General features: G+C 37.1%; 2 protein-coding genes across 2 annotated transcripts; both read left to right on the top strand.

Moving 5' to 3' along the window:
* The first annotated feature begins 10,100 nt into the window (after positions 1 to 10,100).
* Positions 10,101 to 11,750, top strand: LOC110925301. The gene is made up of 2 exons (XM_022169258.1): positions 10,101 to 10,445; positions 11,739 to 11,750. The coding sequence occupies exons 1-2, from the start codon at positions 10,101 to 10,103 to the stop codon at positions 11,748 to 11,750; spliced, it is 357 nt and encodes a 118-aa protein (XP_022024950.1).
* A 3,225-nt stretch (positions 11,751 to 14,975) lies between these two features.
* On the top strand, positions 14,976 to 16,763 carry LOC110922215 (uncharacterized protein At4g22758). Its single transcript, XM_022166520.2, has 2 exons — positions 14,976 to 15,557; positions 16,327 to 16,763. Exons 1-2 carry the CDS (start codon positions 15,320 to 15,322, stop codon positions 16,503 to 16,505), a joined length of 417 nt encoding a protein of 138 aa, XP_022022212.1. The 5' UTR covers positions 14,976 to 15,319; the 3' UTR covers positions 16,506 to 16,763.
* The last annotated feature ends 1,834 nt before the right edge of the window (positions 16,764 to 18,597 follow it).

Genomic DNA, 18,597 nt, shown 5'->3' with positions numbered 1-18,597 from the left:
AGAGATTCACTACTCACATCTTCAAAATTTAAAGATTGTTCCTCAAACATTTTGATTTGTACCTCAAGCATGAAAAAAGGAGAGAAAAAAGAAAGAATATAAAGATAGAGATGATGAACAGGATCTGAAAGATTTGTAGAATATAAACAAAATTTAAAGAAAAGTTTAGAGAAAGGTGATTTTATAGATGAAGATAGAGATTCTAATGAGAATACTCTAAAAAAAATATACATGTACCCTTTTGTCATACCCTCTATCATATAAATCCGGTATATAATTTTTTTTTTTTCAAATTGGACTCATGAAAACATTTTACACATAAATTGAATGAAATTTATAATTTTATCTGTTTTACAACTAAAAGCTTTAGATGTTAACATTATATATGTGTTATTAAAAAATATCCATGTATATCATCAAACGAGATCTGGATTTACATGTAATATTTTATGATTTAGTATTTTAAAAAGATATTTATTAAACAAATGGAACAACATGGACGAATGTTTTCTGTTTGACTTCTTAATATCGCAAGATCATTCATAGGTTCGATGCATATTCAAGAATAATTTTTTTTGTTTAATCTGATTTCAAATAATAATGATCCAAAATCTGTTTTCTTTGGTATCGTAAAATATTGTGATGTTTCTTATTGTTGTGATCACTCTTTTATAGATTCGGGCTCGGTTGATCATCGATCTATCAACGGTGTGAGGTAACGCCTCCAACCACATCAGTTGGATGGTGTCCCCAACACCGCCCCTTCTCCGTCAAAAGAGGGCGCCATCCAATCCATCAGCCTCTTAGCGAGCGTGAAGGGCTTCATCTGGTGGGATCCATGTCTCTCGATCAATCAAATTTTGTTAACTTTTTTCTTTTTGTTAATATTTAATTAGAAGGTACCATGAATTTGACGGGGCTTTAAACCACACCATCATTGTTAAAGGGTGCGCCATTTTACCCAAAAATCCACATGGCGTTTATATGGTGTGATAAAGCCGGCTTTCTGACCTTATCTTTTGATCAAATGGATCAAAAAGTTGGTTTTTTTCTATTGACTGTATTGATATTACATTGAGGGAGAATAACCTATAAATACAAAATCACAAAACTAACTATGGAAAAAGCAAACAATCGTGGGCTGTGATTGAGTTGTGATTGAATGACTATTTTGGGAGATGATGTGAAGGATAAACACTGATCCCTTGAATTATTTTTTCCATATCTTCTAACACTCCCCCTCAAGTTGAGTAGTGGGATTTCCAAAACTCAACTTGCCTAAACACTCGTTGAAAATTCTCCCGTTGACCGCCTTAGTTAGGATATCTGCTAGTTGGTCTTCGGATGAAACAAATGGAAGTTCAATTATGCTTGCCTCTATTTTCTCTTTGATAAAGTGTCTATCCACTTCAACATCTTTTGTTCGATCATGTTGCACAAGGTTTTCTGAAATTTGAATGGCTGCTTCATTATCACACATAAGTTTAATGGTTTTATTAGGAGGAAAACCAATCTCCGTTAGAAGTTTTTGTATCCACAAAATTTCCGCCACACCTCGAGCAATCCCTCGAAATTCAGCCTCAGCACTTGAAAGAGCAACTACCTTTTGTTTCTTGCTTCTCCAAGTGACAAGATTTCCACCTACCATAGTGAAGTATCCTGATGTTGATCTCCGGTTATCTTTACTTCCTGCCCAGTCAGCATCTGTATATCCCTGAATCTCTAAATGCTTGTTTGTTTTAAATAAGATGCCATGCCCAGCTGTACCCTTGAGATACCTTACAATTCTCCATACTGCTTCCATGTGACTTACTTGAGGTTGATGCATAAATTGACTAACCACTCCCACTGCATATGCTATATCTGGATGAGTATGAGAAAGATATATTAATTTTTCCACCATCCGTTGATACCGTTCTTTATCGGCCAATTTTGCTCCTTCCTCCATGTGCAACCGATGATTTACAACCATTGGAGTGTCAGTTGGTTTACATTCAAGCATTCCAGTTTCTGCTAATAAATCAAGGATATATTTTTTCTGACAAATAAATATTCCCCGTTTGGATCTTAGGACTTCAATTCCAAGAAAATACTTGAGCCTTCCCAAGTCTTTCATTTCAAACTCTTTAAACAGATTCTCCTTTAATCTTGACATTTCCTCATGATCATCCCATGTAATTATCATATCATCAACATAAATAATTAAACAGGTCACAAGGGTCCCCCTCCTTTTTAAGAACAGGGTATGGTTAGAGTTGCTTTGTGTAAAACCATATTTTTCCATAGCAATGGTGAACCTCCCAAACCAAGCCCGTGGAGACTGTTTAAGCCCATAGATCGACTTCTTCAATCGACATACTTCTCATGTTTTGAAGTCTCCAGTGAACCCTGGTGGAGCTGCCATATAAACATCCTCCTTTAATTCTCCGTGTAAGAAAGCATTCTTTACATCAAACTAGTGCAGTGGCCAATCCTTGTTAGCCGCAATAGAGAGAAACACCTAATTGTATCAAGTTTTGCTACTGGAGAGAAGGTTTCTGAGTAATCAATCCCGTAAGTTTGTGTGTACCCTTTGGCTACCAATCGGGCTTTATACCTTTCAATGGTACCATCGGGTTTGTGTTTAATAGAAAACACCCAACGACATCCTACCGGTTTCTTTCCTATTGGAAGCTTGCCTTTTTCCCACGTATCATTTTTAATTAGGGCCTTCATTTTTGTCTCTATTGCATCCTTCCACACTTCTGATGCTAAGGCTTCCTCAACAGTGGCTGGAATTTCTTCTAAGTATAATGATGAATCAAATGCCTTGGCTTCTTTGGACAGGTTTCCTTTGGCAATGTTTACCATAGGATATTTGGAGCTTCGTGACTCTTTTTCTGGAGAGTATCGTTTAGGAGGAACTCCTCTATTTACCCTTGGAGGTAGCACATAACGATCATTTGTTTCCTGTACTCCTTGCTCATTGTCATCAATTGTTTGTCCCCCCTGTTCAACTACTGTTTACTGAACATCATTGTTATTAGTTGTTTGTTCCCCCTGTTCAACTAATGTTTGCTGAATATCATGATTAGGAGTAAATGAAGAATTATCATTTGGTTTAAGTATGGGTGATTCACGTAGGGGAAATTCACTTACCTCGGGTATCAAGTCAAGAGGACCTTGTTCAGTGGCACTAACCGGTGGTTCCGCAGGCTGTGTGGATCTTAGTGACTCATTGTGAGAAGTTTCTTCTGACGAAGGCAACCAAGTCAACCAACTTAATGGATCAGCATGCTCCTTCTCTCCTGGCCATTATGTTGGGAGATATAGAAATATTCTGTTTTGAGGAAGTCACAGTCCATTATAGTATATATGTGCCTCGTTTTCGGATTGTAACAACGGTATCCCTTTTGAGTAACTCCATATCCTACAAAGACACACTTTTCTGCACATGGCCCAAGTTTGTTTCGGTTGATTTTGGGTATGTGAACAAAAACAGAACAACCGAATACCTTAGGTTCAAGAGTAAGTGGTGGACGGAGTTTGGTGAACTTGTTTATGGTTTCAACTGGGGTTTTAAGTTGGAGTGCTTTGGTTGGGAGGCGATTTATGAGATACGTAGCCGTAGCTAAAGCTTCGGGCCAGAATGATGTAGGAACTTGGGACTCTATCAGTAGGCACGTGTTATTTCTAACAAGATCCGATTCTTCCGTTCCGACACACCATTTTGTTCAGGGGTGTGGGAACATGAAGTTTAGTGGATTATCCCTTTTGATTTACAAAAAAGTTTCATGGAGTCATTAACAAATTCTCCTCCCTTATCAGATCGAAGAATTTGAATGAGTCTATGGAATTGAGTTTCGACCATAGTATGAAATTCCTTAAATTTTTCAAAGACTTGGGATTTATGCTTCAAAAAATACCTCCACGTCATACGAGTACAATCATCAACAAATATAACGAAATATCGAAAGTTTTGTCCCCCCGCAACTTTTCCTGGCCCCCAAACATCAGAGTGAATCAACAAAAAAGGAATATCGACTCTAGTATTATTTGGTAAATAGGTATGACGATGGCTTTTGACCAAAACACAAGTTTCACAAACTGAATTGGTTTTTGAAGGAAATAAACTTGGAAACAAAAGATGTAAGTAACCAGTGGATGGGTGTCCCAATCTCCTATGCCATAGCCATGCTTCTCTATCCATACTTCCATGAGCTAACATCACAGTCCCCTGATGAGTCACTTCATCCACATAGCACAGCCCCTGGCGTTCAGTGCCACGCCCAATGATCACTCTCGTCCTGATATCCTGTAAGATGCAAAAGGTTGGATGCATTAGAACTGTACAGTTTAAATCTTTCGTGACATGGCTAATGGATAAAAGTTTATGTGACAGGGAAGGTATATAAAGACAATTTGACAACTTCATCGTTGGTGACACTTCAACTGTTCCTCCCCCTTTAACTTCAATAATTTCTCCATTAGCAGTTTGGATATGACTTTTTATTGGTTTCATCCTTGATTTTATATCAGGCGGATCAAATGTCATTGTATCTGTGGCGCCACAGTCGAATATCCAAGAGCCGTTACGACTGTCACAACCATTTACGACATTTACTTTTCCCATTGTTTCAAACTCATTGTTAAAAAAAACTGACTTCCTGTTGTAAAAGTAGTTTTTCTTTTGACATCTCTAAATTTAAAGAGGTGCCTTCAAGTAATTTTTGAAATTCAATGGGAAAGTATTCAGGTTAAATAAACTAGAGGGACTCAAATGATAATTGCAAGAATGGTGAGGGTTAATGTGGCTAGTGGTTTGGTCTGTCATTAGACCTGATGTCTTAGACTCATCAAAAAGCATATTTGAATTATTAAACAGCAATGGGTATGAGAATTTGTCCCCAAACCCGGTACCTCTGTTGTTGTGCGATGGTGATGTTCCACCTTCTTCTCCGGCGGAGACCATACCACTGACGCCTCCTTCACTCCGATGTTCGTCATCGCTAGTTGCAGCGCCGCCGCCGACCGTGTTCGTGTTTGCTTTTCCGGAATATACGTCGCCGCTCGTTTTAGCAGTGCCATTTGATTTTTGGGTGACAGATCCACTGCTGCCGCCTGTTTTAACGGTGATGATGTCGCCCGATTTGTGGCTTCCTGTTCTGTCAGTAGGTATGGTTCCGCCATCGCTGAAGGCGCCGCCACCACTATGGTGGTTTTGCTTTGATTTATTGTTGGAGTTGCTGGTGGAATCTCCACAGTAGCCGCCATGGTTCTGCAAGTTGTTCCTTATTTCAAGTCCGGCTGACAACATAAAGAATTTTTCGCCGGAATGGTTTTAGGTTTGGTTTTGATTGAAGTTGTTTTTGTGAATACGATAATTGAGCAGGTAAGGATCAATCACACTGCTCTGATACCATGTGATCAAATGGATCAAAAAGTTGGTATTTTTTCTATTGATTGTATTGACTGTATTGATATTACATTGAGGGAGAATAACCTATAAATACAAAATCATAAAACTAACTATGGAAAAAGCAAACAATCGTGGGCTGTGATTGAGGGACTATGTTGGGAGATGATGTGAAGGATAAACACTGATCCCTTGAATTATTTTTTCCATATCTTCTAACATATCTCACACCACCCAGCCTTACAGTTAAGTGTTAGTATTAGTTGCTTAGTTGGGATTGTTTGGTAAATTGTAGATGCCTTTATAAACAATTGAAACTGGGTTCACAGAGCAAGTCATCCAGTTTTGTCGATTTGGGATCCCAAACTGTTTGTCCGGGTTTTAACAGTAATCATGTTTCTCATTATTAGATATTTAATTAAAGATTATACTTAAAATGTTGATTCAAATGCCAACCTAATTAACGCAGCCGGTTTTATTAGGTTCAGTTTTATTTGGTTTGTTTGTTTCCCCTTGTAATAAGGTTAGGGGATGTGGTATACCGCCCCTGTCATATCAGCGTGTTTAGCGTCCTATAGCGTCACGAAGTCACCCCTTGGGGGCCATAGCACCTTTGCCAGCCTAGTAAGATGCATTAATGCGCTTTGTTCGGAAATTTGGTGAATATGACCGTTGGACAACAGTCTTTTATAAAAAAATAAAACAAAACTATTATATATCTAATATATATACATATATTTTTACACAAACCAATCACAAATTCAAACAGACACCAATCACTAAAACACACACATTCTGTCCAATCATTTTTAATATAAAAAATGTCATCTACTCTTCATCCGATTCATTCAGCTCTTCATCTGACGGTATTGTCGATGATATGCTTATCGCAGTGACGCATGAGGCGATTAAGTATTTGCGAGAAGAAGCTGAATCGTCTACAACGCGTACCAGACAAGCGCCTCTTGAACAAGATCGGTTAGGTGCTCATGAACGTTTAATGCCCGATTATTTTAGTTAAAATATGGTGTACAACGATGCGCAGTTTAGGCTTCGGTTTCATATGAGCCATCGTCTTTTCTTAAAAATTTCTAATGATCATGCGACCCAATATCAATTTTTCACACAAAGAGAAAGTGCTAAGCGCAAAATTGGTTTCTCTAGAATACAAAAGTGTCCTGCCGCAATTCGGCAACTTACGTATAGGGATGGCAAAAAAAGCCCAAGCCTGACGGGTATACACCACCCAAAACATACGGGCCGGGTACGGGCTTAAAAAAAGAAAAAATCGGGTACAGGTACGGGTATGGGATTTAGTGATACCCACCCGATACCCGGCCTATTTACCCGAATAATACCCAAAAGTATCATATTATAGATTTCCATATATATATAAACTTAGTACATGTACTTATTACCTTCTCTATAGTCATATGTGGATATGTATTTGGCAGGTGCTTAGTGAATAAATTACTTATTTTTGAGCATGTATATTGGATATGGAAGCTATCATCCTTTATTATGTTGATGTTTATGCAATTAGGTGGTTCTGATACAATTACTTAATTAAGTAATCGTTTTGATTTAGTTTGGTATATCTGGTCTGAATATGATATGTAAGTTACTAATCATATTTCCATTTGTAATAGTCATTAAAATAGTAAATTATATACATATCAAATGTCACACCCCAACCGATGGCGGAATCATCGGGGCACGACACTGAGCGAAACAGATTGTTCAAAGAAATTCCATAACGACTAAATTACCAAATAGTTTAAATATTATGTCACATACCATAACCCATAAGATAACCTAGTTATTACAGACAGAGATATTCTTCAAACAATAAACATGTTCCGACAACTCAGATTTTCAAATAAAATAAATTGTCTTTGTTTTTAGACTCTTTCCTAGCCTCGATTTCACAGCAATCCAAGCATTTTAACATCTTAAACACCTGCCACAAACGTTAAAGTAAAAGTCAATACGTGAGCATACAAGTTTGATAGATATAATAGAGTTCGAAATCGTTTATGCATAACCAGCACGTACACAGTGTGAAATGAAGCACATAAGTTATCGACATGATCCTATCAATACCGATGACTGCAGGTTGACTGCGCAAGGCAGTTCATAATACACACTCACCACTGTGAGCCATGTAATTAATTGTCCTTAACAACCCCTAAGTGAACAGGTGATGAGTCCAAACTATAGTACTATCGTTGCTAAGGTAGGTAGACAGCAATCCATGTGTAAACATAACAAACAAGCATTCATTAAGTCACGTATAGCATGCGGTAGAGGTTAGCGTTTAAAGTATTGCGTAGTGTGTTCGATGTGATTTAGAATATGTAACGTATGTAACACCCAAAAGTGTGCAAAGCAAAAAGGGTTTGAGCATACTCACAGCGATGATGGATTGAAGGGAGCGCTAGTGAGATTAGCCGGATCAGAACGATAGCACAAAATATAAGCGGCGCGTAAAATGCCGTGATGTGCCAGATAATCGGACGGTAATCCGATCGGGTGGCAATCCGATCGGATGGCCGGTAGATCGGATGACAATCCGTTCGGGTGGCCACTCGATTGGTTGTCATCTCGTTTGGAATGGATGTGTTTGTGTAAGATGGTTTACCTTTTAAAGTTTTCGTTGTAGTATTTTGAAAATAGAGAAGTATCTCTACCTTTCAGGTCGGTCGATCGAACGACCGTTCGATCGGGCAGCAATCCGATTGGCGAGACTTCTCAGAGTGAGAACAAGTTCACAGCAGGACGGTCACGCGATCGGATGGCTATCCGATCGGGTGGCAATCCGTTTGTATTGAACCTGTTGAAAATTGTCCAAGTCCCAAACCTCACACGATCGGGCGGTCACTCGATCGGATGGCAATCCGATCGGGTGGTAATCCATTTCAACGTTCAGATCTTGAATAGTTGTAAGATAGTTTAAGTGTGGGACCCAAGTGCAACCCGATCGGATGGCCGGTCGATCGGGTGGCAATCCGATCGGACGGCAATCTGTCCCGACTATCCGTTCATCTTGACACTTGACTCGTTTGAAGTTTTGTAGCGTTGAACGAGATATTTTGATAACATGCTTGAACAACAGAACCCTTAACCCGGCCCGAGTGACACGACCGAACAGGAATCACCCTAGTCTGACCGGTTCATGGTGCGAGTCGGCAGTTCATGTTCAAACCTAAAGTCAATACCTCTTGGATAGAATTCGGATCTAGAGCCGATACATCACCAAGAGTGGGTAAAAGATCAGAACTAGCTCCGATTCCATCGGGTTTGAGTGCATTGAGTGTAAAAGAGTTGAAAGAAAGTTAGAAACCATCTTTCAATCCTTTTTCACCATGAAAATGTTCAGATCTATGAAAGATCTTTGTTTATTCTTGTGGAAATCGTTCAGATCTAAGTTGTTCTTGGTGGATTGAAGTTAAAACATGAAGTTCATAAGAACACCATGATGACATCATCCTAGAACACCTCAAATCCACTGATTTCACAGTTAAAAGTTAAGATTCAAAAGATAGAAAGGTGTAGGAGTGCGTGTAGATAAAGAAAGTACAAGATTTAGGTGGAAAACTTACAAGGGTCGTGAGAAACCAGAAGAAATAGCGGGCTGAAGCGAGTTGGTCAAACAAGGGAGCTGTCACCATCAAGGAGTTGACAAATGGGGGGTATTTATAGGGTTTCCATAAATGGAAAGGGGGAAAGGTGGCTGGTCGATCGGGTGGCAGCCCGATCGGGTGGCAGCTCGATCGGCTCGCCACTCGATTGAAGTGATTTGCGCGACGAGTTTTGCAGTTTCGATTCGTGTGTAGAGCGTCCCGATGCGATTCGAGAGAGCGATGCGATAGTATTACTCATCAAATTACTTTTAATCCCAACTACTATATTTCACATACAATCATCATAATTAACTTGCGTTTAGCGTTTCGATTCGATTGCTATGCGATAGGTTGCAATTTCGATTAACACCTCAACATAAACATAACATGCACAAATAACACATAAATAGCACACACACGTAAAACAATAACCAGAACACATAATTCGAGTTGCGCATGCGATAAGCGATGGGCGATAAATCGATTAAACATGCGATTAATAGCGATTAAATCTCGATTATTAACAAGTACTCCACATAATACAACTAACGCGATAACATAAATAGACTATCTACGAGTCAAAGAAGTCAAAACAGGAGTTGAGCAAGGAGTGACAGATCGCAATTAGCAATCTTGTCTTCCTTTGACTTCAATCTTGACTTTGACTTTGACTTTCGAAACACGGGGTGTTATATCAATGTTAAGATTTGTACATTTGTCCCAACACGCATTTTTATGAAATTAACGGGTATACCCGATACCTACGGGTATGTCGGATACCCGACGGGTAACGGGCCGGGTATGGGACAAAGAATTACCACCGGGTACGGGCCTGGGATTACCAATACCCGGCCCATTGCCATTCCTACTTTCGTATCGACGTTCCACTTTTATACGAGGCCCATCAGCGGATACACGAGTTTCCCGGGATGTTGGGTAGTCTTGATTGCATGCACTGGGAGTGGGCGACATGTCCAACTGCTTGAAAAGGGCAACACCATCGTGGTGACCACGAGGGTCCTACCCTAATATTACAAGCGGTCACGTCTCAAGATTTATGGGTTTGGCATGCGTACTTTGGCATGGTCGATGCGAACAATGATATCATTGTTTTACAATCTTCGGGTCTTTTCGACGATGTCATAAATGGTGTTGCACCAAATACTTCATTCTATGCAAACGACGTAGAGTATAAGTATGGGTACTATCTTGTCGAAGGTATTTATCCGGAGTGGGCGACGTTGGTGAAAACTCTTTCGTGTCCAGATGATGAGAAAAGATTGTATTACAAGAAGAAACAAGAGTCGGCAAGAAAAGACGTCGAACGAGCTTTTGGTGTATTAAAAAAGAGATGGTCTGTCATTGCCCAGCCATTGAGGATACTTGAAAAGAGTAAAATAAGAAACGTCATCAGGGCCGGCCCAATGGTAAGTAAACCCAAGCAAAGGCTTTGGGCCACCACTTAAGAAAGGCCCCAAATTTAAAAAAGACTGCTAGTTTTTGTATATACATTTAAATTAGGGCACTTAAACATAAAACGCAAGGTTGATTTAGTGGTAAACTTCCTCTCTGTTTACCAAAAAGGCGGGGGTTCGAGACCTTCTTAGGCCGTTTTTTTCCTTTGTTATTTTTAAATACAAAGCCCAAAATCCAATTGGTACAAGCCCAACAAAAAGAACCTTATTTAGTAGGCCCCCGGATCTATTTCGCTTTGGGTCTCTAAAATGGTTGAGCCGGCCCTGAACGTCATGTATCCGTGCATCATCTTGCATAACATGATATTGGAGGACTCGAGCAGAGCGTTTTGTGTAGAAAGTTATAATGAAGGTAACCACCCGACGAACCCATTGCTCACAGACGCTCAAAAAGAAGTTATCCGAGCGAGGATATGTGACAGGGACACACGCCTTAACCTTTGAGTTGATCTGACCGAGCACCTATGGTTTGATTATGAACAAGGAGGAGACGACGAGTGATGATATGTATTTTTAGTTTAACCTAGTTTAACTTTTTAAGCATTGTATTTTTTTAGTGACATTGTATTTTTTTTATTTAAATTATGAGTTTTATATAATATTTCTTGTTATTTAAATTTAAATTGATATGTCAAAATTAAATATTGTTTAAATTTAAATAAAAATAATAATTAGGTAATGATGATATGGTTTTTAAATCATTGTATGCAAGTTAAAGGGAGGAGCTTTAAAACCCCTAATGTGACATAATACTAATGTGACGTGATAAATACGTAGAAGTTTTATACACATCCTCTAACCTAATAGTTGGTTGTTCAACTTAGAATTTAGGTCAAAACTAGTTGAATTGACCATGAACACTACCTAACTTCTTATACATAACATATCTATGATATTTTACGGTTAAAAAAACTAATTGTTTCAAAAAAGCACGCTTATTTGCTACAGAATAATCTTTGACTATAGTTGAAATATAAGATTTTAAAATTGTTCAATTTTGTACAAAGAGCATAATTTTCCATTTTGATCAAATTGGATTTTGAATTTCTTTTCAAGGCACAGTAACTATATTAACAAAGTTGACAAAGTTGTCTTTTCAAAAAAATATATGTATATATTAACAAAGTTGACGACTTACCAATAGTAAATGGTTGGTAGTTTGGTACTTTCAAGTTTCAACGATAATAATACATTATCTTTAAACCTCATGATATTAGTTTAAGAGTTCTTATATGTATATTTTAGGTGTTGTACTAATTTTCTCTTTATTTTTTTTTTGTTCTCCATTGTATATTTATCAGTAGGTTCTCCAATTATAAAATTACTCTCACTTGAGCATAAGCATGTTTACTTATCAAATTATATTTTCTCATACCTACAATCGATACTTACAAAACGCGTTAATAGTATTTGAGTTCAGACGTTTCTTATAAACCTAAACTCTAACTCACCAACACCACTAGGTTATTCTCAAGTGAATTTTGATTCTATTTAAAGTTTAACTTTCGACTTTGAATCAAACCATGTCTTGACAAGCCGTGAAGCAAAGTGATGACGTATGTCCTTACATGGGCCGAGTCCAAGCCCCTCGATATAAAACATTGTTGGCCAATTGAGCCCGAAGCAACTCATATCATACATGCCTTGTACAAGCAAACCACCATATCCACCATGGAGAACACCCACTACTTTGCAAATCTCTAAGTCCCTTCAAGAACAAGCATCTATACTTATCAACATGCTTATATATTTAAAAACATGTGTTTTGTATACATTACTGACTTAAGCGTCGAAGGGCGTTTCCGGACCCCTGCCTTCAGATCACATTCTCATGTTGCAGCTCGGATCTAAGTTCAGGACTACTAGAGACGATTTGACCTAACAACATTACTAGACCCGGATCGAATGTAGCAAAACAAAGCAAGCTAGAGTGAAACAAAGTGACCAAAAGCCACAAATTCTCATGTGCCCACAGCCTACAAGTAATCAATATAAGCTCTAGAAACCAAACCTCTTTTGACTCCTAAGGATTAAAAACAAACGTTTTGCAAAAAACTCAAATAAAACAGAAACACCGACAACAATCTAGAAGATATCTAATTAATTAGTTTTCTAGGAAGAAGAAAAAGGTATATTCTTTGCAGATTCTCAAGCCAACCTGGTTTTTTTTTTCTTTTTTTTTTTTTTTTTTTTTTTTTTGACGGATGACGATGTGCATCGTACCAACTTGGTTTAATGTTGACGGATGACGATGTGCATCGTACCAAGAATTGGAAAATTTTCAACCAACATTTATTCAATTAACTAAAAAAAAAATAAACTTTATATAATGACAATTTATTTAGTTTGTTGGTACCTTTAATATACACTCTAATTTGATACGGTTGGTTTAGTTATACGAATGATCTCTAGATCAGATTAAATGGTGAAAGACTTACATTTTTTTTAAAGATTCAGGTTTAACTCCCACTTGATGCAGGGAAACTGGGTTCGATCTTTGAGCCAAACGGGTTTTATCAGTAATTTAACTGTCGTGCCTACGGGTGGGTGGGTTACCGGGTCTTTCCCGGAATTGGTGGTGAACTCGGGACTCGGGTTACTCTCGGGTTACTCTCGAAGTACTCCGTTTGGTCCAGTAGATGTCCCGAGACTGCTCAGAATTGATTATGTTGGTCGTTCTAAAAAAAGTTGGTTTATTCTTTGTTAATATAATATGATATTAAATCATAGGAAAAATTCTCACAGATAGCTGTCTACTTAAACTGTGGTTTCTTTTAATAGTTATCCTTTATTTTATTCGATTTAGTACCTAAAGTTTTATTTACTGGTTTTAGTTTACTGATTCGGGCCTTTCAGAAAAAAAAAAAAAAAAAAAAAAAGTTTACTGATTCGGATTCTTTTATATGATTTTCCATTAAAAAACTTTCGAAATTGGAACTGGATTTCATTTGTGTGCTACATATTCTTTTATTGTTCATGATTGTAATTTAAAATTTTAATACAATGAACATGACCCATGTGGATTCTGAAGAATGGGTTTCAGTTAGATTAAAGAAATTTCTAAAAGTTTAATTTGTTAAAATATTATTAAGAATTTCATCACAATATAGTGAATAAAAAGTCTGTTTAAGAACTTTAAAAAAAGTAATTATAGTTTTTTTGAACGGAAAATTTGGATCAATGACGGACCACTGAAGTATTATCGTGCCAACAGCGGAACCACCCGATCATCTACACTAGGCATAATTCATATACACCAATTCAGGAGAAATTGTGGGAATCGAACCCAGGACCTGTTGGTCCTAAAGTTATCTCACCATAAAATGTCACTAGACTATAAAGCCATGGGCAAATAAGTGGCTGTTTGGCAATATTTGAATGATTAAGTTCTGAACCAGTAAGAGTAAAAGGTCTGAAGCATTAAGTGCTGAACCAGTAAGAGGTCTGAACCATTAAGAGCCTGTATAATGCTTAACCGTTCAGAGACAAATGTCTGACCAATTCAGATTAGAAGTCTTAACCATTCAAACTCTGTATAAATCTTAACAATTCAGAGGCAAATGTCTGAACCATTCAGACATCTGCTTGTTAAACAAATAGTCTGAACCATTAAGTGCTGAACCAGTAAGAGGTCTAACCCATTAAAAAATTCATTAAGAAGTAAACAAACAGCATAGTTAATAAAGTATTTTACAAATCATATTGATAGAAGAGACCAGTATTTGTATAAAAAGTTTACTTAAACCCATATACACACATATTGAATTCACTTAAAACCAAAAACTTGATTACAACACTCCCAACAGTTTCTCAAATGCAGAGAAGCAAGTTCCAACAACAATTTTATTGAAAATGGAATTGTGTTAGAAAAAGGTATTTTTTTTGTATGGTGAATTATACGAGTATCGACACGATATCAGTACCGTAACGATTTCGAAACCGTATATCAGTACATGTATCAGCAGTATCAGAACCAATATTCGTTTTTTTTTTTTTTTTTTTTTTTTTTGCTTTTCGATTGATTTAAAATCATGTCGAAATAATTGAATTTGAGCATATCACGACTTTTTTTAGTTCTCTTTCAGTTGCTACAATGAGTGCAATACCAAAACGAACCTAACTGACATCAATTGAGTTCTCGATGTGTAGCGTCAATGAAAGACACTAGTTTATATAAGGCATAAATATTTTATTACTATTTTTAAATAATAATCAATTATTCATATACGTCTAGTACAATCACAAAATTCATCTTCAGGCCCATGACAAAATTCATCTTCAGGCCCGTTGCTGTTCCAAAAAAAAATCATATTCACTCATTTAAAACTGAATCACTAAAATCTTAACATAATAAATCAACCATTAATATGAAAATTGTACCCATTTGAAAACATAATAAATCAACCATTAATATGAAAATTGTAGCCCTTTGAAAATAAGAAAGGTCAAGTTGTTTCACCCACTATATAATCAATCCCACACGCTCAAATGAAAACCAACAAACAAACCCCCTAACCATAATAATACCAATTCCCCTTCAAGCAATCCCTTTGTTCTTCCCCCAAACGTTTTCCCAGATCACCCCTTCATAATCCCATTTGTGAATGGTGGAAATCTTGGCTCCTTGGTGGATGATCTCCCCCCTTTTACCAAGGGGGATCCCTTCTCTTTCAACCGCATTCGCTTTCGGTTCTTGCAAGGAAGGCTGGTACTTCCGTTGCATCGGTGTTGACCCGAATCTTGCTCACTGATATCTCTCATTCGTATCGTTTGGTTGTTTTGTTTATTCTTATTTCTATTATACGTTTAAACGATAATTTAAGAACATGTTGCTTATGAAGCATAAGAAGAATCATGCCCCCAAAGTTTCTGGAAACCGGCTTTTGATTAGTGTTACCGTTGTGGGAAGCGCTGGGCCTATTCGGTTTGTTGTGAATGAAGAAGAATTGGTGGCTACGGTTATTGATACCGCGCTTAAGTCATACGCTCGCGAAGGAAGGCTTCCTGTTCTTGGGTCGAATTTTAATGATTTCGTTCTCTGTTGCCCAGTCATCGGGACCGAAGGTCAGATCTTGTTGTATCTGTAATCGTCTCTGTTTTAATGAAAATCCTTTATATGATTAAAAAAAAGAATGTTATTGAATTCGGGTATATGTTTTAGTTTTATAACCGTTAACCAACTACAAAAGAAAATAGAAAGAAAAAGAAAGTTTTATGCAAACATGGTTAATGCAAACGTGTATGTGTTTTTGGTAATCGGGTCGGATAGTATCTAATGGGGTAACATTCGCATCCCCGAAAAAAACTAATACCACGGGTGTACAGGAGACGGCTCGAGCTTGGCTTAGGTTGTTTAACCTAGAGGGGCTCGAACTCGGCTCGTTTTGAGTTTTATTTCTAAAGCTTGAGCTTGGCTTGTAAGCAGTTTTTCACGCTCAAACTAAAGCTCGTCTTTTTTGTTATTTGTTAATGAATTTTTTTTTATTTGGATATGCATATTTAATTATTCATGTATAATTATATTTTTTTGTATTATATAATAGTTAAGTTATTATGTGTGTATATATATATATATATATATATTAAATAAAAATGTATATAAATAACAGGCTCAATAAGTGAAGCTCGTGCTTGAGCTCGTTTATGAAACAAATTTTTGGGCTCCAACTCGGGTTGAGCTTGTTTAAGCTTGTCTTGATTCACGCTTTTAACGAGTCAATCTAGAGTAGCTTACAAGCAGCTTGACCTGTTATCCCAAATACTGGTCCGGTTGATTTCATTTGCATCCATAATTGAATGGGAATGTTGATGAATTTGATATTTTTTTATACAGCTCTGAAACCATGGGAAAGGATTGGATCATTCGGGGTCAGGAACTTTATGCTCTGCAAGAAACCTCAGGCGGATGGGGACGGTGAAAAACCAGTGGTTGTGGAAATACCAAGGAAGAGCTTTGGCAGCTGGAAGGCATGGTTCAACAAATCAATCCATCTGAAAATATCATCTCATTGAATGTCACAACAGAATCTGATCATTTCCGGACCCTATTACGATCTGGATAATTTGAATCTTTTTTGGTTTTTGTTGTGTTCTTTGTTATGTATGTATTGTTCTTGGATAGTGCTTAAGGTGGTGAGATGAAGTTTGATATGTGGTTAGGGTTTTGTTTGTTTTTCAAATCATTTGTTAATTTCATATCTTGTTCCATAAAGGACAATGGTATTGTACTTTACAATGATATCAATATGATATGATTTATTATTGTATTAATTAGTCAACATGTTATGAAAGATGAAAACGATTAAATTTTGAATAGGTTTGATTTTGTTGGCCACTTATTATGATGAGGATATTTCTTGATTGTACACAATGATTTTGTCTGGCTTGTGTTGACCCTTGGTTAAAGCTCATCGTGGCTCAGGTTTGTCGAGGCTCGCTACTTTCAATAGCGTTGGCAAACTTTGTTGGCGGAGTTTGTACCCCTCACAATGTGTCCATTGACATCAATAGGGGCTGGCCTACCTTAACGGGTAGGTGGACGGTCGCACCCCTTGAAAAAAAAGTGTATTTTTAAGGCCAAAAACTCGATTGCACCCCTTGGAAATATGGTTGAACCCTTAATCTGCACCCCCATAAAAAAATTTCTGAATCCGCCAGTGGTCATCAAGATAACCTTGTCACCACATCTCGTCTTCTTCATCTACTTCAGTGTTTGTGTTATTTTACCTCGTGAAAGAGTTGTTTTTAACTTTGGTCTCACTGGAAGCAGTCTCTCTGTTCCTACGGGTAGAGGTAAGGCTGTCTACGTTTTACCCTCCAAAGACTCTACCTTTACTTTGCTATTGGTGAGATTTACTGAGTATAATGATGATGATGATGATGTATTAGTCCCAATCCCAAACAATTGGTGTCAAAAACCTGTAAATTTTGTGGTTATTAATAGGATCCATTGTAGTAGTAATCCCGCCAATGATCTTTAGATCAAGTGGTGGAAGGCTTGCATTTCTCTTGAGAGATGCAAGTTCAACTCTCACTTGGTGTAGAGTGAGACATTGATTGTACAGAATAATTTTGTCTGGCTTGTGTTAACCCTTGGTTGAAGCTCAACGTGGCTCAGGTTTGTCAAGGCTCGCTACTTTCAATAGTGTTGGCAAACTTTGTTAGCGGGAGTTTGAACCCCTCACAATGTGTCCATTGACATCAACAGGGGCTGACCTACCTTAACGGGTAGGTGGGCGGGCACACCGCTTGAAAAAAAAGAGTGTATTTTTAAGGCCAAAAACCCGATCACACTCTTTGAAAATATTGGTAAACCCTTAATTTGTGGATCTGTCACTGTTCATCAACATAACCTTGTCACCACATCTCGTCTTCTTCGTCTACTTTAGGGTTTGTGTTATTTTACCTCGTGAAAGAGTTGTTTTTAACATTTGTTATCAATTTTTTTTTTTTCAATCGAACAAGGTTTATTTATTTATTTATTATTTTTTTTTTCAATTAAACCTAAAGGTATTAGTCCCAATCCCAAACAATTGGTGTCAAAAACCTGTAAAGTTTGTGGTTATTAATAGGATCCATTGTAGTAATAATCCCATGTTATTTGTAGTAATAATCCCATGTTAGAGTTAAGAGTTATATACTTATATATAGTATATATACACTCTTTTGCTTACAGTTATATACTCTTTTGCTTACAATATTAAAAATGCCAGCTAGATATTGGACAGAAAATAATAAATTTACAGGCTTTCCTTGGACGTTTACTTAAATAATGACGATAAATAATTAAACACAGCTAGGTTTCTTACAAGATTGTACGGTACAGCTTTATTATATTTTATCAAAAAGTAATTATATTATATCTATATCTATACTCTCTGTATATATAAAAAAAGATCAAAGGGACACTTGTCATGGATGATTCTCATTGATTTTTCCCGCTTTAACTACTTTTAGTCAATCGGATCATCTGGTGCTCCATAACCCGAATTATATTTCAAACGGATCTTATCACTGTAAGATTAAATATTATTATGCTTAATATTTAATCTATAGCCATCTTAATCATTTACATTATAGAGATCAAAATATATTAGAACCTATT

This window comes from Helianthus annuus, chromosome 17 (assembly GCF_002127325.2).
Source record: "Helianthus annuus cultivar XRQ/B chromosome 17, HanXRQr2.0-SUNRISE, whole genome shotgun sequence".
NCBI classification, from domain to species: Eukaryota; Viridiplantae; Streptophyta; class Magnoliopsida; order Asterales; family Asteraceae; genus Helianthus; species Helianthus annuus.
This window is presented reverse-complemented; position numbering and strand designations above follow the sequence as displayed.